We start from the raw sequence: 24,296 nt of genomic DNA on the forward strand, positions 1-24,296 counted from the left end.
TTCAGACAGTAAGAGCACCAAGTGGTTCTTTCTGCAAAAACAAACATTTTACTTTTACCCAAAACAGCACAAAAACTGTTCCAATGCCAGCACCACAACACACAGAATGTAATATTGGACCTCTAACGTGTTTATTTGATTGAGACAAATGCAGTCGTGAATCCTTTAGCCAAGTGATGGTTCTTCTCACACAGTGGCAGGAAATGACACAAACGCATGGTATTATAACACACAGAGACAACTTTATTTACAAGAAACAGACCACTGCCCCCATCCCACAAACCCCCTAAATTCAGTGACTACTGAGGAATGCTGTGGCTGAGGTTGGGAATTTACAGGACTGAGAAGAACAACACCCAGTGCAAACCTTCAGCATTCTTCCACCCACTTATTTAGTCTGAGTTCTAATGCCACAGTATATGGCAACACTTGTTGAACTGTGGCCCCAGAGTGGGGCAGACGTTGGCTCCTGTTTGGTTCTCAGTTGCAAGTCAGCAATATGCTTTCAAGAGCCTGGAGCCAACATGTTCACACACACAGGTAGGACAACGGGCTAAGAATGATTTAATAATACCATCTTGTCTATGGTAGATGCATCATAACAGAATTCTAATCAATAAACAATGAACAAATCATACCGTACAAAAACACATTTGTTTAATTTAGCCAAAATGAAATACCACTGTATTGCTAAATAACAGACACTAAAAATATCCTCAGCATTCAAGCTTCCGTCAAGGCAGCGTGACATCAACCAATTGTGTCAATAACTACACTTCGCTGCTTGGCATGAGCTAAAAACCATTAAAATAGAACGCATTCACATAGATGCTCAGATGTAGGGTGTGTACTCTTAGGGCTGAAAGTGCGACTGTTGCTCATCGCGCAATCGAGAGGGTGTGAATTCGGTTTACACAGGTGTGTGTGAATGGCCGATCTCGACAGACGTGTCTGTGAGAACGCCGTTCACGCAGCCGTCCGTGTGAATGGATACGATTGTGGGGACACAATCCAGCAACGTTAAAGAGAGCGGAGCTGGCCGACACTTCCTGCCATGTTTCCATGCGATTGTGACACTGCATGTGTGGGGTTTCTGACAACAACACAGGGGAGTTGTGAAACAAAACTCAAGGGACCGTCTCTGTAAATTAGTCAGCAAGTATGCATGTGGAGGGATGCCGGGCACAGCTGTGTGGGTGTTCGCACCTTTTGAGTCTTGATTGAAAGTATTTGCGAAGAGGTGCATGTGACTCGCATCATAACTGAGCAATGTGCGGGAATTAGAAGCATGTGACATCCTGTGGTATGTTTCCATGTCATCCAGTGTGCATCTGCCCACAGTCAAACATTTAACAATCCATAAATGTCCATCAATCTAGGTCCGGAACAGAGGCATGCTTATGCAGAGAAGGATTTGCGTGTAATAGTCCTAATGAGCGCATCTCTGTCCACACCAGCTGCACAAAAGGTGTACTATTAGAAGGCGTAGCGAGTGCGAATGTCCTCCAGTTTCTTAGAGACCTCAGGTGGTGTTCTGTCCAGCTCTTCTGCCACGCTTTTCTGCTTATGAGGGTCCATACTGTTGAACTGCTCACATAGATCTCCGTCAATCACATTCTGGAAGGAAATAACAAGATGACGAAAAAGACACATATTGGTTTCTAATAGTCCACGATGCTGAAATGCACAACTGAAGGAGACGTATAAAAAAACAATACCAACCTTGACTGGGAAGTAGTAGGATCTAAAGCTGAGGTGGTCTCTGCCGCAAAGTGGAGGAAACTCAGAGCGCATGTGCATCTCTAAATGCTGGAAGAAGTCATGGTCCTGGACAAAAAGACAAAGAACGGGAAACATGAGGAAAATAAAAAATACGGTGCTCACAAAACGTCCACGTGAACAGGTTCGAGCAGCCATTCGCACTGGACTGTCTCAGCTGTGTCTCTTCTCGAGATCCGAGGGCTCCAACCATTTACTCCGCATGCCACGTGCAGGTTGCAGCAGAAATAAACTGAAAATCAATTATTTATATTTGGACAACATCATTTTTTTTCAATAATAATAATCTTTATTTGCAACTCATTTCCTTTCAAATTATAAAGTTCTCGAGTGGAGAGAATCCCGTCACATGGCTTTTATTCTGATCCATTTGCTGGAAAGTGCAGCAGAAAATAAGTCACAGGCTCCTTAAATTAATAGAGAACAGACATTCAGATTGTTGAATGAGCAAACTCTTGTTTTCTGTCTAATTTATATTAAATGAAAGATTCGGCACACAATAAAAGACAATCTCTCCATTCAGCGAGGGCCTTATCCTCTTATGACGTGTGTGCGTGTTAGTTATACCTCATGTGAGGTGAATGGGACCAGAATGCCGATGCCTCCAGACAAAGTGGTGTAGACCATGGACTCCGAACCTCCAGGGATCAGCGTGGTCTTCTGGAGGGATAACACCGTCTCACCAACATGGTAGTTCACAATCACCTCAGCCTGGAGAGAAGATTGTGGGGGAAAAGAGAAATTCAGTCATATTCTTTTGATGTCTGGTAGAACCCAACCAGATGATCACTTCAGAGACACCAACAGATCATAATGACAACACAGATAGCAAATAGGAATGTTATTAATTCATTAATGAAACATCTGGGTGACGCCCTTAATTTGAATGCGCGTTAACATGTTCAATGCGTTTCCTTGTCTATTCCGTGTTTTTGCTTGTCCCCCAACTTGTAAGAGTTTGATTGACAGAGTGTTCATCGAATCACCTGCCACATACTTTGTGTCCGCCCAGTTCCAGATGACAAACAATCTGTCAGGTTTAGGTTAGAGAAAGCCTACAATTATATATTAATGACCTTTTGACTTCCTGTCAGGGATTAACACCGATAGCTTCTATCTGTTCGCAGTCTTATTAAGACATGAGCTGTCATTGAAACCATTTCATGTCTCAAGATCATCCATCCAGACAAGCTGCAATTACAAATTAACTAAATGAACTCTGTGTGTCTTCGTGACTTTGCCACAGTCATCTCTTGCTCAGAGGAAATTGGTCCGTATGGTTAGATCTAATCCAATAACCATCAAAAACATGCTTTGTCAATAATTAGAGCTAATAATTAGGATGTAGCCAGGATACAAATGCAGCATTCGGGAGCAATAAAACCGTAATTTTAGTCTGAGCAAACTGCATATATATAGGACACAGACGGCATGAGATCAAGAAAGCACACAAGAGAGACACACAACTGAGACAGAAGCATGACTGGCTTAAGCGTCTACGGGCATGCTCTGTGAGGCTGTAGTTAGGCACCATGTCTCAGCTAGTCCTGGTCACGGCAGCTTTCTGCCACCCTCAATCATGTTGACAGTTCATGGAGGCACATCTTCGCCTCTGTTGGAAGGCCTGCAATTTAATGTGAATTTATCCTAAAGACAAAGGCCGGGACTAATACTATTCCTTAGGTACATATCACAGGGTAGCTCTGTATGAATAGGTCAATGACAGGCACACATGTAGCTGTGTGTAAACAGGGCCCAGGGGCCTGAGAGGCTATAAACAAATTAATGTAACCGGGAATCTTCCGGCCTCAATGGTAAAGGGGGCTCGGTGCATTTCAACATAAGAAAGAATCTCATGTTGGTGTGACTTTGCCTGATGACGGCAAACATATACGCAACACACACGCAGCAGAACAAAGACGGGTTTATGCCTCTACTGTTTGCTACATTATCAATTATCCAGCTTTAAAATGTATATATCATAATAAAACTATCTAGGACTAAGGTGGTTTAACACTGCAGACCGCACAACAGGAGCAGCTATGAACTTTGTGGTAGAGTACCTATATAGTGTGTTTACTCTACAATATAACCTATGTTTGATGTACAGTATGTAACTGATATAATCTGTACTACGATGTCATTCCTTTTTATGCTTCATCACAAAGTCTTGTATTAATGTGTACTGAGAGGTCAGTAAGAAAGCCCTGCTTGTCCCCTGGACGGACACAAGTGTCCGAGGTGGAGAGTTGCTGTGAGCAACCGGGTATATAAAATATATCCAGGAAAAGATGGACCGAGGTCTTCGAATTGAGCCTTCTAGGTCAGATATTGATTTTTCAAATCTCCAAACTTTGTGTCAAAACACTTTGCTCATTAACTTGAGTTTGACTTATTTACAGGTGTTGCAAACTATTTAGCTGTTAACCCTTTTTAATCTTGTGTTAAATACCGACGGTGTACACTTTATTGTTAAAATATTCCTAACGGCAATTAAAAAACAGGTTTCTCTTCGGAGCGGGGTGACGCGTGACCGCGCAGGGCGGTGGAGGCCCGACCCCTGTAACCCTCATATTCCTCCACTGCCGCGGACTTTGTAGAAAACGGTTTGAACTACATGACAGAAATCATCCTCGCACACAATATGACATTTGGGTTAAGACAGGCAGACCTTTCATCTTGCTCAACGGACCACTTTGTCTGCCTGACCTTGATCTTTTGAGATGCATAAATCAAATAAAAGTGGAATGCATATAATCTAATGGAGAGCATTTAGCCAAACCATGTATGGATAATTAAGCTCCTCCAGGCTCAGCCACATCTAAATGCAGACATGGTACATTTCCAAACTCAAACCAAATTCTTAATCAATGTGCACGTAGATAAAAATAGCTGACAAACATTGTGTCAAAGACAACTGGAACCGGCTCATGTCTAAAGTCAAGGGACTTTCCCAGTCCATCTGTTACCTAAACAGTTTTTGACCAGCATTTAAATATGGGATGAGTTGTTCTGTGTGTGTTTCTGCAATCTAGGAGAGTGTGTGTTTGTGTGTTTACACACGTGCATTTGTGAGTAGGTTAGACTTGTGGTTGTCGATGTTATGCAGTCTGTGTATGTGCATGTGTCTCTGTATTGGTGGTTGGAGGTCAGAACAGTGGAGGAGGCAGACTAGTACAGGCCTAACATTATGGCAGTAGCAGTAGCTACTTGTCTGGCTTGGGCTCAACAAAAAAGACACAATATCTCTTCCTGAAAGGCCAAAGTGAGCATTTCAACATTAAAACCAACGATCGCTCTCTCTACATTCCTGTCCGACACATAAATTCTGAGGAATAATCTGGTCAGTCTCATGCGTTATTGGTACTTATGTGAAGAATTGTGCTCGTTTGTCAATGTAAACTTACAAACCGTTTGTTGCTAATTTGTATGGTAATTAACCCTTTCAGGCACTAACCCTCAGAACAGGCCTGAACCAGGACGAAGCTTGTGAAGTGGACCTTACAGGGCGGATGCTTTGGAGAATGATTGCTTTACCTTCTGTGATGCTCCATTTAGGAGGCCTCTGTCCCATAAAGCCTTGTTCCCTGTGGGGTCTTCATCCACATCGTCGCTGGTGTTGGCGGGTAGACGCACCTGAGACAATTTAATAGAAAATGAAGACATGTATTTCGTCAGCAGTCCTACTGAGATCCAGAAGTTTTTTTCTGCGTTACAGACAATTGATTTTTCTGCGTCAAATTCACCAAAGAGGCAATTGTACCTAATCTGATGTATTATAAGGTGTATTCAAGTGTGACATTTGTCTGCCATTCAATACAACACTCCCCATCCTCAAACTTACAATGCTGATGTTCCCAAACTTGTCAGCACAGGCCATGGTGTCGTAGTCCAGCAGACAGGCCGTGGTCACCCAGCGGGGATATGTGTCGTCGGCGAAGATGATGAGCTGGTTCTCGTTGCGTCTGTAACGAACCCAGAACAGGCTCTCCTGAACGTCAGTCACGATCACCCGCTGGCCGATGGTGTGGATGCTAGTCACGAGGTTGGGAACGTGCTAAACAGGAGCGCAATCAAGTACACCCAATGAAGCACACTCAAAGACACATGTACTGTTCATACATGGGTAATTACAAAACGAAATTCAAGGACGCAAGTCATTTTTTTTAACATTGAAATATGATGTGATCATTGTCCTCTCTTACAATTAGTCATGTACATATTCCATTCACCAATTTATACTCAGTGGGCATGTAATATGTGATCCTATTACAATTTATATATTCAAAGAGATTTGTACGTCATTCTTTTTGTATAAGTATTCATCAATAAATTATCACACCTTTTTCTTTAGGCCTTATTCAAAATAATGTCCAATTATTTAGAACATTACAAGCAACCAGGAGGCTTCATAAGAGTAGAATAGATAAATAAATCTAAAAGCTGAAAGTCTAAACGGTTTACACTTGATGTTTACACATCGGGGTGCAAAGCCACACACACACACACACACACACACACACACACACCCCAATGAGAGCGTGTGCCCGGCGCACTTCAAATTGAAAATGTGTCAGTGTCAGACACACAACTATCAAAAAGGCCGAAACGCCCATTTGTGAGAGCAGATCAACCGGGCGGACACTGAATGTTGCTGGTTCGTTATCGTAAGCGTGGTCTCGGCTGTCCGAGAGGCGATAAGCTCATTTATCCAAAGAATGAAACAGGAATCCTCAGTTTTAGATAGATATAGAAACTTAAAATACAACAATGGTTATAGTGGCAAGAAAAAAAGAAAGGTACACTTTTATTATAATGTCAAGATAGTTGTTTTAGAGACATTAAAGAAAGCGCTCGATCCACTTTTTCAATGAAAAGCTGAGATGAAGTGCTCTGTTCTGCCAGAAAGAGGCCTTGAGGACACAGATCTTAATGTAGATTGACACCATTCAGTCGTCACACACTCCAACTAAAGGTTAATATTTGTAAAAAAGCAAACATTTTCTCAGAAAGACTAATCTTATTATTTCTGTCCTTATAAAACTTTAGTGTGGATGATTTAAAATTGGAATGCTTTCAAATTATATTGAATAAATAAAGTAGATACATCATTTAATTAAACTCATTTAAAATCAGTGCTGTCGTGCACTCCAACAAAAATGTTTTACCCACGGACAGTGAATCAATGGCTTATTTAGTTTCTATAAAAAAGGTAAAGATAATACACCTTTAATTTGATATACTCAAGTTTCATTTATCAAATTAAGCCATTAAAGTCAAAGTGAAATGGAAGTCGGCGCATCTTCGGCTTCTGAACTGTGACGTAGTCGCAGTATAAAGAAATATTTGGATTTGTTCAAATCAAATTTACATTTTATTAGACCACTAAAAAGTAGGCTTAAAACGTAGCGTGATATGCAGCTACGAAAGACTTTGGTGGCTTGATGCATGTCATAATATAATTGGATTGGAACAGGAAGAAAAGATGATTAGATATTGATATCAAAATAGTTATATTGTGGAGTGGCTCCATCATGATGCCTGAGAAGCTAATCACTGAATATCATGCACGGCATTTGGATCAGTGAATTTCTTTAGCTCTTAAATCTAATTGGATTGGAGCGCCAATCACTATACTTTAAAAAATACAATTATCTAAATCGGATTATAAGATATTCTTGAGTTTATATCACTTCTTGCACGAGGCCCAATGTGACTAAAATAATCACATTAACTGCCAACAGAACATAAAGAGATGCATTAGGCACATAGATGAACGCGTGTCCTCGCCTTACCTTGTTTTCACACTTGCGGAGCAGCTTCTTTTTGCCCAGGTCATAGATTCTCAACAGTTTCCCAACTCCAACCAGGACTCGTCCCTGGAATGGAGCAATGGCCAAAGGCACGTCCTCTACCGGGGTCTGCCAACCAAAACACAAAGCTAAGAAGATTATTTAAGGCATTTTGTTTGAGATGCATCTATTTTGTTTAAACAAACACATTTTTTAGGAGTAGAAGGCCATCTTTTTGAAGAAGGATCCAATGTCTCACTAAACACAGTACGAGAAAATTCAAATCGGCACGCTTTGCTGTGAAGAGGACATCCTTCTGGTCTGCAGCAGTTACGTTTGGACTACTCTCCCATTGAGGCTTCTGTTTAAGGTCTTATATACATATAAATATATATATATATATATATACACTATATATATATATATATATATATATATATATATATATATATATATATATATATATATATATATGTATATGTATATGTATATGTATATATATATATATATGTATATGTATATGTATATATATATATATATATATATATATATGTATATATATATATATATATGTATATATATATATATACACACACACACACACACATATATATACACACACATATATATATATACACATACACATACATGTATATGTATATGTATATATATATATATATACACACACACATACATATACACACACACACATATAAATAAATAAATGTATATAAGACCTTAAACATTTTTTTTTTTTTTTTTTTTAAAAACACAAAGGGACAGGATGGCAATTCCTTGCTCAGCTAAAACTGCCATCATTGCATAGAGATGTTAACTAGACTTCTCAAACCGGGATCATCTTCTTTTCAGAAAATTCACAATGTAATTGCAAAAAACTGTTTATGTTTAAATTAAAATAAATAGCGTGGCAACTGAAGTAATCTGTATCAGAGAGATTAGGGTGTTTATCTTTTTTCTACCGAATGGGGCAATCCCATGGCATTATTAAGCTATAGATCAAAGTTTCCCCAAACATTTTTTTCTGAAGACCTCTTTCATAATAGGCCTCATCTTCTAAACTGCAAGATAATTTGTGCCTAATTTGACCCTTTGCACTTCCATTTCCGCATCCAGATTATGCTGAATTGGTCAACCGGCCATATTATTGAAAACAAATACACACTTGAAATGCTTTAGAAATTTGAGCAAATAAATGCATTCTTCAAACAAAAATATATTTTCTTTTCCCCTCAGCTCGCCTGTCATTTTAGATTCTGTTATAAGAGGGCTAAAATGATCAGAACAGTAGGAACAGTCAGGCTCAGATATGTCTAGTCATAAATGTGTTTTCAACTAATGTGCACAGAAGTCTCTCAACTTGGGGATGAATACTTGTTCTTCCATCTGGGCTTGCATGTGCATCAGCTCAGTGCGTTCACACCAGATGGACTCATCGAAACTATCTGCTCTGGTTAAGTGGTTGGGAAATTCCTCTAACGTGAAAGAAGTGGCAGACACCACTGCAATGCAACCCTCATGACTCTCCCCCTTGTTAATCCATATCAGGTAACAAAGGCTTGTGGGATAATTCATGCTGATGGCCTCCATCCTGCACACGGTTCTGGGGAGTTGCCCAGAGGGAAGCTCTATGTTTAAAACTTTCCTTAAGGCAGTTCTGCCCGTTGGACTTTGACCACACTTCTCTCTCGTCCAACTCGTATTTTTTATCCAACTCGCATTTAAAAAAAAAAAAAAGTGTTGTTTTTCACCAAGCATACAAAAACACTCTGCCCCCACTAAATTGTTATGTGACACAATCCCACTTCTACTTCAAAAGACTGTATGTACAGGTGTCTGACCCCAGTAACATGTCAGTCACATTGCCTACATTTCACTTTCACTCCCTTGTGCCGTGCATTTCTTTACTTTAAATCACAGAACTGTAACATTAAAACCAGGCTTCGCAAACTCACCCCTGAGTCATAGGTTCTGCCCCTGCCATTCCAGTGCAAGCTAAGTAATAGTAGCAGGGGGTTCGACTGGCACAATGTGGAAGCATGCTGATGTTGCCACCAACTGGCAAACCCACAGTGGAAGCATTCCAGCCCTTGGCTGACTGTTTGTGTTAACATCCATACAACTTATATTCATAATCAGGACAGAAAAGGATCCATGGCAGGTATTGTTTGACTGGAGAAGTTTCGAGATTACTTGGCTCCATCGGTAGTAACTTTGAGAGTAATTTGCAAATGAGTTCCTCGAGGTGATTCTTAGGTAAAAAATAAATATCCAAGAATAAAGTTTCGGAGAAGTTAAGCGTCAAACCCACTTTGTGCACAAACTCCAGTTTCTCGCCTCCACTGATGAGCCGATAGGTGTAGATGAAGCCACCGGACACAGATCTGGGGTTGAGAATCATGTCTTTGGCAACGCCCACCAGAACGTACCAATCATCTCCTGTGTTGGGGAACCGACACACAGCAACGCTGAAAAATATCAAACAAAGGAAAAGGGAACAGGAGGTGTGAGTTATAGGCTCTTGGGTACATGTTCGTATTTCTTGTAGCATAGATGTATACTCCAACTTCTAAATTCTCCCATCAGGTTTCCACTTGCATTGAGCTAAGAGGCACATGCACATTTATGTTGCCATGTACAATCCTGATTAGGCATGTTACGATAATATGGAAAGTAAATTGCAAAGTAATTGCAATTAACGATATTATCATACATTTCCCACGCTGAGGGACTAAAAGGATTATCCTATTATCCTGATAATTATCAAAAGATGCTCAAAATTCCTCAACGGGCACCAAGCATCGGCTATGACCTTTTTACATTTAGTTAAGAAACTAATATTGTATGTGGCACTTTGTTTACAAGAGTAAATCCTTTTTTTGTGTTAAAAACAAACAATCTTAAATATGGTAACTACAAGTGTACATGGTTTAATAAAAATACACAATATGCAGCATTTTCCTAAAAAACATTTTTCAACTCATTCAAGAATATTTCCTCTCAAACATCACTTTGTGTGTGTGTGTGTCAGCAGAAACTGTCCCCAGCCAAAAACAGCAAAAACCACGGGCAGACGGGCCAGGACTTTATCAAAATGTAGCGACACGGTAACATTACTGTCGCCGTCTCTCTCGGCTTCATGGATTTAAAAAGCTTCATGGATTTAAAAAGAGTTTGCCCCAGAGCGGGGGAGCTGCAGGAAAAGATGACGATGACGATGACGATGACGATGACGATGACGATGACGATGACGACGACGATGACGACGACGATGACGATGACTCTTTCTTGAACCAGGAACTGGTCACCAGATAACAGGATATAAACAAAACTGTAAAAAGATCCTTTGTTCTGTTTTAGCTAATGGGCAAATTCAGATTAGATTGATGAGGGGCATGAAGAAAAGAATCCGTTTCAGTGGAACAGTGTTGTTGGTCCGGGGCGGTGCAGTCCCGTGGGTTTGATGTGCGTTGTTATGCCGAGGAAAAATACTCTGGATGCAGCTGTTAATTTCACAACTCTAAAACTCTTGTAGTACGAACCCCGTCTCCGGCCACAGAAAGTGACATGCCAAATTCAAATTACCGGAACTCTTTGAAAGTTAATGCTTTACGACGTAATTCCAAAGGATTCTGAACACTAAGAAGCGGAGCTTTCCAGTGGTACGCGGTACATTACGGTAGGAGTGGCAAGTCTGGGAGTGAAGGTTCATTGCCATTAAAGTCTACAAGGGTTTGCCAAAGATGCCTTTACAAACCAGAGGCATATAGAAGACTGCAGAGCAGTTGAAATATTGCTTTCCTGCTGATGTATGACAGATTGGCAGCAGCTTTACCACTCTTCCACAACAGATAATAACTCATGTGTGTGCATATGGCAGGTCTACCCGATATTCCACGTTCAGGCACTGAGCCATATCTTTCTTCTTTTTGTCTGCTCAGTCTTTCCCCATCTGGATGCAATACGTGAAATAGAACCTGCTCACCTGAAAGCAGCTTCGTTTTGTTCCAGCTGCACCTGGTCCAGTGTTGTACCCTGTATGGGGTTGATAAGACGCACCAGCGAGGCCCACTGTCCAGCTCCAGCTTTGGGTGCACCAAAAATGGCTTCTGGGAGATTCTCGTTGAGGAAGGCAGCGGCCATCTCAGCAGCCAGTTCTCGTTCATCTTCACCAGCAGCCTCCACCATCTCCTACCGAGGCAACAGCAATAAAGAACAAAGTAGGTCAGTCGAGGGGATACCGCAGCGTTTTGGCCAGCTTGGGCCATCATCTCCCATCACCAGGTGACTGACGTGTTCAGTGGTATGTATAGACAATTAATTTTCACTAATAAACCTCTTTCAGGAACTGTTCTCACAACCCAGAAGACAGCAAGTGGCTCAGACTATCAATCTACAATGTGCCTGGAGTGTCACTCAAACCGGTACCATGTTTTATTACCCAATCCTTCCGGTTTTTTTTATGAGCATCCACATTCGTGAGAAACAGACACACATTTAATTGTTACTTGAAAAATGTAAAGAAACTTTTACTTGATATGCTAGTACTAGTCTTACTAATAAATAAATTAAATATAAATATATATATATAATATTTGCAAATATCTTATCTTACCTTCCTGACTCACTACATAGTGCATCTTTATACATTAATTATTCAAGCTTGAAGTTGACCAAATCTCCTAATTTCAACATCTGAGTTTATAAAAGTTATGTATAGTTAGTTTATGTTCAACTCTGCCTGTAACTTTCCTGTCAAGATGAGCACCGAATAAAAGCCTGTTTATTTCAAGAGGTTTAAGGAATGTGTTCATTTATTTAGTTTCGTAGTACAATTAGGTAGTTAGTCAAATAAATATTTAATTTATGAAGAACATGATCATCTGATGCGTGTATATGAAATAACAGGTCTTTGTACACTGAGAGGAACTCCATAAAAACCCTGATGAAGATTTTATTAATTCACATTTTGAAGTTTTCCCAATTCTTTTCAAAATGATGGCGTTAGCAGAGAACCATCACTGTTTTCTACCAAGTTATGGGGTTTTAAATCATAATTGAATCATTAATAATCGTTTAACATCAATTAATTATTAATAAAAACTGCTACCAGCAACATATGTATGCAGCGATATGTTCTGGTGTCTTCCGATTGGTGGATTCTTACCAGCTGATATGTGCACTAGAGCCAAAACAATCGACCTAAAACCAATTGGCTACTATCCGGATAATCGGTCCAGTCATTAATCAAGCAAAACTGAACCATTTGCAGGTTCCAGCTCCTTAAGTGTGACATATTGCTGCTGTTCACCATTGTTTGTATTACACTAGGAGTAATGTTACAGGACTGAACAGCAGCTGTGCAGAAATGACTCTTAAAATGGGGGCAATGAAGAAATATTTAGAAAACCCATTTAAGTCACACACGCTCCAGATATTGCTAACCTGTCTGCTTTGATTGTGACAGAGTAAACAGGACGCGGCGCTGGCTTAAATCGCTCTGGGATGTTTTCTTATTTTTTATAGCTGCAACTTGTTCTCATAGATAAATGCATGCTTTGACTGGACAAGGCAAAGACTCATCTTTTTAAAAGCTGAAAGAATTAAGTGAGAAAACATTTAGACAAAGTCATGACTCAACCTCATTTTCGCCCAAACTAAAACAGGCAGTAACCTTTGACCACATACTTCTAATTAGTTCAGCCCACAAACTCAAAGGATACCGATTATAGTGGACTATTCTTTAAAAGGGACAAGAAAGGTAGAGCAACGTCTGTTACAGTTGCTTTTTAAGCTTTTAACTGGAAAAATATTAGATCTAACCAAAAGACCAACTCTCGGCTCTAATCAATTATTACTGCCATGGATCATTACAGCATCATTTCATTGACATTGCATACCTCAGCCATTTGTTGCTTTCTCTGGGCTTTGGTCGCCTCGGTGTAGGCATTGTGGTCCGTCTCGATCACAATGAGGTTATTGGTCTCCGGGTGGATAACAAATTTCCTGGGAGTGTACTGCAGAGGAAAGGCCACCTGGTTGAAGACGGCTCCTAATTTTTCCAAAGCCAAGATTCTGCCAGGCGAATAAAAAAAGAGAAAAAACAGAAGGGGGAGGACAGTTACAAATTATTATTACTTGAGGGATACAGCCGAGCGCCAAAGATGTACATTTAGGAAACATAATATGGCACCTTTCATACAACCATGCAGCCTAAAGTGCGTCACGCTGCAAGATTAAAATGGCACAGGCAAAAAAACATTCTTCGGTAGACCAAACGAGTGCGGTGCAATAATCAGGCCTAGGGGTTTTAGAAACGTGCATTTGTTTTTCTGTGTCGGCCCGAGAGGGAAATGCGATATTTCTAACATGATAAAATGACACTTTGGTGACATTGTGTCCTCCACGGAGCTGTCCTACCACACATTTAATTGACAGGTCACCATCACAACACTTGATGGAGGTGTAGTACATCAGGAAATGTTGCACAGCCATTATATACCGGAAGATCTTATTATTTACTTTGGAGTGATACATGGCAAAGGATGGACGACTGTGCGTGCCACTCAAACACTTCAGAAATGTCTTAAAATCAACAAGACAAATAAGGCGGCGGCCATGTTGCAGTGTGGCATCCATACCTCAGTGTGTTGGTGGAAATGGCCACAATGCCTTCAGGGCACTGCTCGGATGCAAAGCCAGAGGCGTACTCCAGAGTCTCATATGACAGAGGGGTCAGGTGGAAGCGAGACTGGTACGAGTAGCTAAGCCAAGAGCGACTGGACATTGCCAGCACCTGTCAGTGAGAGGAGGCAGACAAGTTCTTATTAAATAAATGATCATTTGCCCTTTCAAAATTACAAAAAAGACACGTTATCAATTTTTTTCATTTTATGTGTATTGATGCATAGAAATGTGATAGTCACATACAGCTTCTTGTCCTTGCATCCGGACTCTGAAGAGTTTGACAGGTCGTGACCCCAGGTAGCGTGTTCTGGTGTCTGACAGGTCACCGGTCACTGGGTCCAGCACAGTCCTCAGCAGCACACCGTTCTGAGAGAGGGGGATCAAACACACACATTTTATTAGATGACATGATCTAAAATAAATATCCAAATAGATTGTCCAATAAAATGATAAATATAAAATACCTTATTTTCCCCCCCAGTGCTAACAGTCAAATATTAACACAAAATTGTGGGTAATTGGTTGGTAGAAGTTGTGGTTATATATTATATGGTGTTGCAGATAGATAGATAGATAGATAGATAGATAGATAGATAGATATATATATATATATGGCCGCAGTATATCATATATTGATATAAAGATGTTGTTAAAATGAGGTACTGGAAGTATCAAAAAGCTCAAACTGGTAGAATAGATATGATTTGCAGTGTTCTCTGCAAAGTTTTAAGTGGTGAATATGAATATATTTTCTACCACACAGGGAGGTGATAGAAAAACAACATTTCTGGAATCAGTTGGGTGAATGAGAATTAATACCTGAAGTCCTATGTTGAGGTAGAGGAAGCCAATGGTTCCCTTTTCTCCAAGTTCATCCTGTTTCTCGACCCCTCCCATCTCAACAATACACAGACTCTCTGGCTGGGCTGGCAGGGCCTGCATACTCAACGGCTGTAGGCAGTCCTGAACGTGATAAAGATTCAGAGGGTTGACAATAATTCAACATACAGAAGGCTGGAAACTATTTTAAAAAATAGTCTCACTAAATTGTAACACATAAAAATGTAGATACAAGAAGAAATTAACAATTTACATTTTTAAGTTTATCAAAAGGCTGATTGAAGCTTTTGGGAACAAGTAATCATTTCAGAAAGTCAGCACTGATTTCACCGGATTATCTACTTAAGTTGTACCGTAGCTGACTGTAGAAATTCTATTCATGAATAATATCAAAGCCAGACTAGTATCCTGGATGGGACTTTGCTTATTTGTATTGGCAAGAGTAGCTCCATGTAGTAACAAACCAGTTTCCCGGAGGAACATATTGTTGCTTGCAGTCTGCAACCTAACCACTAGATGCCACCAAATCTCACACTCCCTTTAATGAAAAACTGGTATGGGATCGGTACTTGGCATGGCATCGGGACATCAAAGGTATAGTCGGTTCATTACACCAACTCACTAGCAAGACTGGCTAACTAAATCAAGGGCAATTATATAAATACGAACAGTGCTTCACTCGACTGACGATCACTGACATTTTTCACAACAGTTTGGATTTGTGAAGTCACACAACCATTAAATGTTCAGTGTTGGTATATTTGCTAATGGGTCTATTACATTTACAAACTAGTATACTGGTCATACCAATGGGTCCAGGGAGATGATTCGGACAGTGTTGTCAACCAGTCCCACGGCCAGGAATCGAGAACGCTGCTCACCAGGTGGAACGTTGGCGAGGCTCATACAAACCACGTCTGCAGACATCTCCTTCCGCTCCGTGTACTCATTCAGTTGACCGGACTAGAGAGGAAGGGCACAAAGAGGGAAACAGTATTACAATGCAGAGTCAGCGCAGTTCTTTCCTCTGTTTATTATGGTACCGGAGAACAAATTAGTTTGTCTTTAAAATTTGTAAGGCTGAGCCAAAATCTTCTTTCCCGATAAGGTCATTTTATAACTCGATAACAATATAAATTCCAACAGAGCATGTATTCTGGTAATTCAATAGTTACTATGAAATAACCAACGGGTTAAGCCTTTTTTTTTTTAAACTTATATTCCTGTGTGAATTACATAGGTAACAAGTATTTCCTTATTTAATAGAAGAAGTAGTACAAAATGAACAACGGATAAAAAATAAATAAAAAAAGTGCTTCATGTCGGTCACTAAATGTTGTCGATGTTGTTCACTGGTTTCAAGCAAAAAAAAGCCAATCTTGTAAAAAAATATATATGAAGAAATAAACTTGGCTTGTTAGGAAGCTGAAGAAGCATGAGATATGAAATGCTGAAAAAACATGTACTCTCTTACCGGGTCCATCTCAAAGTAGACCAGCTCCCCTCCGGTGAGGGCGATGACAACCTGCCGCTGGTTCACTGCGCAGCGGACAATGGTTTTTTTGCCAGGAGTCTTCCACTCATTCACACGCTTGTCCGCTCGGATGTGGCGAATTCCGTCTGGGTACACCTGAAAAGAGAATCGGGGAGGAAAATAGATGGCAACATTGATATTTACTTTGTATTTACCATTTACTTATTCCAACATACACAAGATGTTTTAGTGTTGCAATTCTAAATACTGCTTGCTATAATATATATATATATATATATCAAATGGACAGACAGGCAGAAGGAGACTTTATTTATCCACTCAGGATATGTGACATAATAAAATGAAATGCTGAAGACTATTTGTTGTCCAGTATCATCCCAGGTATGAACAAAGATGATGTTTAAGGCACACCCACCTGCACCAGCGCGTCTTCACCGAGCAGTGAGCAGGAGAGAGTAGGCGTTGTTCCGAGAAATCCAGAATCTGTCACTTCCTCTACAGTCTCTCCGATGGACAGAACCAGAGTGGCGTTCACGAAAGACACGATGATGTAGGCATCAAACTCGTCTAGTAAAAGAAAGGAATAGAGGCAAAAAGTACAGATAAGAAAAAGGATATTACTGAATAGAAAAACAATATGAATAATCTAAATCATAGCAATGCCACATGTAATGCCTGTGACAATTTCCAACGCTTATGTATTGTATTGTATTGCATTGCATCAGCGGAAATGAGTACTCATTGATAGTCACGGACCTGCAGGGGACTGCACTAACACTGCCTAATCAGCATGCTATCTGCTGCCGTTACACAGGTTAGACCCAGAGCTGCTGCAGACCACCGCTCGCTGTCATTGGCTTTAATGCAGGTAATGACAAAAAACAAAACGTGCCAAAAAATGTTTTAAATGCCATCAATGTAAGGTTTTGATGCAGCGGTTTTCTTGCTATTATAATCTTGATAAAACTGAGCAAAGCAAGCTATAGTGTGTACTACTGGCAAACACCACACATTTTAAGACAGCCGTGTCATTTCATTGACTTTTACTAGTTTGGATAAAAAGTAGTTGGCTTTTTGAGAGATCTTCTTACCTTCCACATGTCTGCGTACTGTCCACACAGCGTTAGGGTTACCAGGCAGCTCAGACACAGCCATCTCTGACACCTGATAAGAGACGGATGGGGAAGGAAGATAAAGAAAAGGCAGCGATATTTGTATCCAGGGAGAGCAGTTAATGACAGTGTGGGCCATGGTGGCTGCACGAGGCTCACAACATTCATAGCGCGGTTGCCTGTTTATTGAGCATGCAACACTTTACCTGGAGAAACACACCTGCTTTGTGTGTTTACTCGCAAGTGGGATCTGCATTCAAACTGAACATGAGAACAAATCAAGGACCAGCAATGCCGAGCAACCAGCTATGTTTAAAGGCAGCGAGTAAAGAAAGTATGACATAAAAACACCACATTCTGTTTTTGCTGAAATCAGTGCGATTGAGAGAATCTTCAGCTTTTATTCAGAGAAGAGACATGAACAAACTCATCACTTTTCAGCCAACAGTGTGTGTGTATGTGTGTCCTGGCCTGCATGCATGCATGTTGTGTTGATAAGTCTGCGTGCATACCTCCAGTCCATGTCTAAGGACCCTCAGAGTAGACCGGGGTCCTCGACCACAGGCAACGTACAACTGTGGTGTATCTTCATTGGCTAAATCGGCAATCTGTTAAAAACAGGAAGAAAGTACACAATGAGCCAACAAAGGAATGCACTGCAATACTGCCCCCAGGTAATGGGGAGGCCCAGCTGCACCGGCACAAGTGCGTGCAAACAAACACACTGACCTGACAGGACATGATGGGTGATAAGTTCTCCTGCTCGTCCACCAGCACAAGGTTCTTGAGGGGGCGGGGCTGGAAGAAGAATGTGTCTCCCTCCTCCAACGGCATTGCAGAGGAGAACTCAGGCTCCTCATCATCGTCACCCAAGTGAGCAATCTGGTAAAGGTAACTAAAGAAAACAAAAAGAGAACATGAGAGAAAAGAAGCAAAAGACAAAAAAGGCACAGGAATTCTAAAAGATATTTTTACACCGATCTGAATGTTTTCAAGGCTAGTACGATAAGAACAACATGGTTCATAGTTGTATTCTGTCAAAATTAATACTAATTAACAAAAAAATTGAAGAAATTATGCTGACAAAGGACTTACTGGTTTCCAAATTCTGAACACACAAACAAGAAGCCAGTCTTCAGGACACACATGGCTGTTGCTACAGGGATCGTGTCAAAGTATTTCAGCCTGATTTCTGTGACCTGAGAAAGAACACAAAACCTTTTTAAGTATAAACATTTGGCAAATAAATAAATCAAGAAGCAGGGCCCTCCATCAATCCCTCATCTTCGCTCACCATTTCTTCATCTGTCTCCAGGGTAACCTTAAAGATGTCTCCCTGCTCAGTTTGGGCCAGGAAGAAGAACATGGACTTGGTCTTGTGTGTGGCTGAGCAGACAAATATCATGCCACGCTCCGGGTCATCCAGGTCATTCTGCAGTGAAGAACAGACGAGGAAGAGAGAAAGGAATAAAAAAATTAATGTGCGTACAGAAACAAAAAGTGGTACTGTAACAGAGCTGGGCCGATGCCTTTTTGATGTGTTTAAACAGGCCTGAACAGCTTCCAAATAAACAGAAAGAAACAGCTTTCCACTGAAAATAATTGTACTGGATTACAAAATGACTACTCATTAAATTACAGTTTAAAGATTTAAGCTGTAATTTATAAACAGTCAAGAGAAGAGGCCTGTTTTTGTTGCCGTGCTTGTAGGAATCCAGAGCAAAAGACAGAAAGCAAGTGCAGGAAGTGTGTTAATGCTGGCTGAGTGTAACAAGTATGATGTATTTCTGTATTTAGGACTCACCCTGCGTCGCGGGATGGGACAGCGAATGTCCGGCTGGTCTCCAAAATTCTTGTAAGTGATGTAGTTTTCGGAGCAGATCAGAACTCCACTGGGCCCATCGGAACCACCAGGAACTAGATAGAGAGGAGCGGTTAGTGGGATCCGTTTCTTTGTCATCAAAATACATGCAATCCAATAGGAGTATGGGCTGTATTTTCCAATACAAGTTTCCCACTTAGCACTTCAAAGTGTGTTAACTTGTGCCAAAGATCAGAGGTGATATATATATCTTTTATTCCAGACTCATGAGTCCATAAAGCAACAATAAATCTTTCTCCATTGTTAAATCAGAGAAGAGACACAACTCATATCAATGGCGTTTTGTTATGGGTAATAACTATTAATAATCTAAGAATCCTGTATGTCTTAAAGCCATACCTGTACACCAGACTCTGCTTTTGACAGTCTCCAACCTAGAGTGGCAGCTATGTGCGTGACAGTTTTCACTCCTGACAACTACAAAAAGCAACCAATAACTGAACAACTACTATTTCACCCTTTGCCCAGGTGCTTACCAGTGATGAGGAAATTCCCATGCTCTTCCAGAGCCTCGCTGTACTTGCGGACCACGTGATTTAAGCCCAGGTCCAGCTCGTAAAAGGTGAGCGTCTGTTGCGTGTTGGCGGCCGCTTCTCCTGTCGGGTCATTGTCAGCTTCCTGGAAAGAGTAAATATCAACATACAGGATTGGATGTTTTCAAAATGAGTCCAATGCATTGCAGTCAGAGGTATCACTCTTTTCTAGAGATAATTATCCAGGAATTTCCCAGGACAAGTAACAATCTAGCTGGTAGGACAGACAGAAATGTATGCACATATATGTATATTTATATATACCTAATAAAAATAACTGTATAATGCCACAGCTAATAGCCTACAGTTTTGCATGAGACATTGAGACATTTCTAGTCTTTTAGGTTAATCACACCCGCTGTGAGCCAATGTTACTCCTATAAAATGTTAAACATGTCATGGTTCATTTTACCGTCACAATGCAGCATTGTGTTAAAAAAAAAAGTACAAAAGTACTGTTGGGCAGTTTTTAGGGTTCTCATTCATCGTTTGGACCCCGGCTTCCCATTCATTATTATACAACTCCCTCAACAATACTCAGCATAAATTTGAAAACATTGATCATAGCCAGAGTTGAATCACAAACCAGACAAAAGTTAGCAAGCACTTCAACTTAAGCAACTGAACCACACACGTTTATCAATTTAACATAATTCAAACGCTTAACAACAAGTTGGGAAGAAAGCAACCTGCATGTGCCCGACTTCGGGCTGTGTTCACAATGTTTCCCCAACATAACCCAGGAGCAGCCTTTCCAAAATACTAGTCTATAAATGCCATTTTTCAATGACTGGAAAGAGATATGACAAACTCATCACATCTGCAGCACAAGCCAATGTGTGTTATCTCTTACAAGGCTTATAAACCGTCAATTATTTTCATGACATACCTCATAATCCATCTCGAGGCAGGCAAACATGGGATTTTCAAAGCCAACATCTACTCCGACTACATGGTAGACCAGTGTGTTTGCCTTGTGTGCTTCCAGTGGAGAGGAGATGGTCAGTCTGGCAGCTGCATCTCTGTTCAGAATATAAACCAGCTTCTGCTTCTCTATCGCTCCTAGACAGGGGAGGGACAAAAGGCTTGATTTAATGTAACTGAAGGTAACAGTTTAAATATGCATGGCTGTTCTTCGAGACAAACCCATTTTGATTTTAGGATACAATATATTAGAATTACACTATTCTGAAGATAGCATCATCATTCTCAGGATTTATGGTGAGACCTCTGAAAATACAGCTGCAAATATATTCTCAAAACTCAAACTAATGCAGTCTATTGACAGTTCCGCAATAAATCAGACCTTCAATATTTGTTTACTGTACCTTTACAGTAGTGTATTGAACTGCCCTACATACAATGAACCGTTTCTAATGTGCGTGTGCAACAGAAGTCGCATATTTTAATGTGTTTGAGTTATATTAAGCTTGTCTGTGTGACATACAAATTATATTTGCTGTCAGATTGATGCAAACATTGTGACTCTTTGATATGACTTTGTACCTATCATAACAGCTCGGCCTTTTGGGTCGACAGCCAGGAACTGTCCGGGGACGATGCGCCGGCAGCCGCTCTTCCCAAAAGTTTCCTGGTGGATCTTCTCGAACATGTTTTTTGACGCATGATATTCCAAGATGACAATACGACCACTGTCGCTTCCAACAACAATGTAGTCTATAAGAAAATACAAGAGAATCGATGAACACACCAAAACAAACACAATAGGTATCACATGGAGTTAAGAGAACTGTGCTTTATTTCTCTTGCTTATTGGATTATAGTTGAACGTCAGATCTCAGGGAAGAGGGAAGGCTCTCCCTGTCAGTAGTTGAATGTGAAACCAGCGGCCAACTCTGAACATACATCAACCTATTTCATAAAAATTAATCTGAGGGAAAATCCCTTGAGAATGGCATCTTTAACTACATTATCCGTGTTTGTATAACATGTATCCATGGCTACGTACCTTTGGTTCCTCCAGTGAGCCTGAAGGCCATCAGGGATCTAACGATGCCAAACACCTCCACTGTGAGCAGAGTGTGCACCTTCCCCGTGTTGGCATCTGGCCGCAATAACTCCAAGATCTTTCCCCTGGAAACGACAATCTCCTGCATTTTGGTTCCTACCGAGAGACAAACATCTCCTTTAAGCATCCAGCATGGGCCACGTGTCCGACATCAACTAGAAAGAAACACCCAACTGCCTTTCTCTCACACAGTTGGTTCAAACTCAGGAGTGGAATTTTAACAGAATTTCTCACAAAAAAATCGTCTCACCTTTCACAGAAATAAAAGTGCAGGTGCAGTATGCATGTCTAAGTTAAGAATGATACATTGTTGTACTTAATAATAAAAGCATCAACATTTAATCTAGCAAATATTTAAGAGTACATCATTTTCTATACAACTTTCTGCAGATGAGTACTATATGCATTCTCTCTACTGACCACTGAAAATGTAAGGCATATGCACCCGATAAACAAAACAGAAAAGCATTTTGAGCCATTTAAGGCTTTGCTAAAGGACACTTTGTCACGAGGAAAGGAGAAACCAGGTGACATGATTGTGGCATCAACCCTACCCTGAACTACAGCCGCCCCACAAAGCACTGTGTGGTCTAAAGCCCGACTCTAGTTCTTTTTGTTAAAACAAATGCCAAAAGAGGTGGACAGTGGCAAGGAAGACTTAAGATAACCAAACGAAAGAGGAAAAAAGGAAGTGATCTTACCTGAGAAGTTTCCATGGATGGCATGAGTGATGCCTGTGGCACGCTGGAGGGTGATGTTGTACAGAAACATGGCTCCCTTTCTGTGGCTTCCCCACAACGTTGTTCAGGGGCTGCAAACAGAGCACTTAGCTCAAAACTGCAGGGAAACAAGTACATAGAGGGGCTAGTAGGTTATACTATGTATGAACAGTTGCGTCTCATACGTTGAGCAGTTATTTCCCATGACCAGTCGTTTAAATGTTCCCGTGTGTCGGATGTTAGAGGGATAATTCAAAATGAACAAAGATGCACCGTTGAGGAAGTAACGTTTAGCACTGTGGTCTAATTAGTAAACGTGACCTTCCAACAACGAGTTACCTCCGGGAAATGCAGCCTGCGTGAGGAAGAAGAGGGCCAGGGGGCTCGCTGCACACACCAACTGAACTTTGTGGCGTTAGTTTACATGCAAATGACCGACGAGCAATGCTAATGTTAGCTTAGCAGTAAAAAGACGAACTTCACGCTCAGTGTGAAAAACAAGTTTGTTTGCCAACGTGGCTCCTTTGTTGCAAAGCCGAGGCAGCAGCGGCGGCACCGTCAGCCTTGAGAAGTCACAACCGTGCACAGTTAGCCTAAACAGTTCACTTGTTGTATTCAACGGACTGAGCCCATTCATAGAAAGCGCCACTTTTGCCTGACGCCGTCCCCCGTCTCCGTGCTATAACACCTGAGGTCGTCCACGCTTCACATGCATACAACGTCCATCTGGATGCTAACAAGCCGAAGATTTGCACAATACAATATTTACCGACGTGTTGGTTCAGATGCTTCTGATTTCAGATGGATATGGTTTTACACAAACAATCTCCATGAAACTCTAAAAGCCAACGATGAGCCGCCGTTTTGGGGTCCTTCGTCAACCAAAACTCCGTCATGCAAGGTGGCTCACACGGCGCCTGACATAAATGTGAGACTTGCTGTAGTACAGCCACACCTCCAGCAGATGTCGACAAATAGCTCAATAACGGCTCTAAAGTCAGAGAACCGGCCTTTTTCTTACTACGTTTATTGTTTGGATATCGTTGTTTTTACCCTTGTATACACTTTATCCATTGTCAATAAGGTGTAATAATGTGTGTGCAATGTTACTCATTAGTAATCGTGTCAACAAATGTTTCAAACATGTCATTGTGCACTATACTGAATATTGGCATTTCATGTATTAATGGTTCTGCACAAAATAGCATAACAGTCAGACTACTAGTCCATCCGACCAGACCTAATCTTTCAATCTGGTTTTCTACCCTCATTTCCATTTAACCACCAGATGTTGTAGTCCCGAAAAATGTAAAGGAACTGTTTTGTGTCGGAACTCATTTAGGTGCCAGGCTATAACAAATAATATAATAACAGAATTGCTCTTATTCTCAGGTTATTTGATTTCTTCTC

General features: G+C 40.8%; 1 protein-coding gene across 1 annotated transcript; it reads right to left on the reverse strand.

Moving 5' to 3' along the window:
* Window positions 1-220: 220 nt before the first annotated feature.
* On the reverse strand, window positions 221-23,804 carry sf3b3 (splicing factor 3b, subunit 3). The gene is made up of 27 exons (XM_034534870.1): window positions 23,656-23,804; window positions 22,869-23,004; window positions 22,108-22,263; window positions 21,645-21,815; window positions 21,028-21,200; window positions 20,082-20,223; window positions 19,528-19,640; window positions 19,018-19,155; window positions 18,819-18,922; window positions 18,453-18,618; window positions 18,236-18,331; window positions 17,703-17,775; window positions 17,027-17,178; window positions 16,591-16,746; window positions 15,924-16,079; window positions 15,096-15,239; window positions 14,520-14,642; window positions 14,231-14,385; window positions 13,490-13,664; window positions 11,575-11,780; window positions 9,901-10,057; window positions 7,575-7,700; window positions 5,624-5,836; window positions 5,317-5,415; window positions 2,347-2,490; window positions 1,723-1,827; window positions 221-1,617 (listed from the first exon to the last, which is right to left on the reverse strand). The coding sequence occupies exons 2-27, from the start codon at window positions 22,936-22,938 to the stop codon at window positions 1,477-1,479; spliced, it is 3,654 nt and encodes a 1,217-aa protein (XP_034390761.1). The 5' UTR covers window positions 22,939-23,004; window positions 23,656-23,804; the 3' UTR covers window positions 221-1,476.
* Between the last annotated feature and the right edge of the window lie 492 nt (window positions 23,805-24,296).

The sequence above is a fragment of the Cyclopterus lumpus genome, chromosome 6 (genome assembly GCF_009769545.1).
Source record: "Cyclopterus lumpus isolate fCycLum1 chromosome 6, fCycLum1.pri, whole genome shotgun sequence".
Lineage (NCBI taxonomy): Eukaryota > Metazoa > Chordata > Actinopteri > Perciformes > Cyclopteridae > Cyclopterus > Cyclopterus lumpus.

Excerpts from the sequence above, each read along its gene's own strand:
- sf3b3 (XM_034534870.1), bottom strand. The coding sequence starts at position 22,938 with ATGTTTCTGTACAACATCACCCTCCAGCGTGCCACAGGCATCACTCAT. Across the intron at positions 17,179-17,702 it reads AGTACGCAGACATGTGGAAG|ACGAGTTTGATGCCTACATC; the intron begins GTAAGAAGATCT and ends TTCTTTTACTAG. Across the intron at positions 15,240-15,923 it reads TCATCTCCCTGGACCCATTG|GACTGCCTACAGCCGTTGAG; the intron begins GTATGACCAGTA and ends TATCACGTTCAG.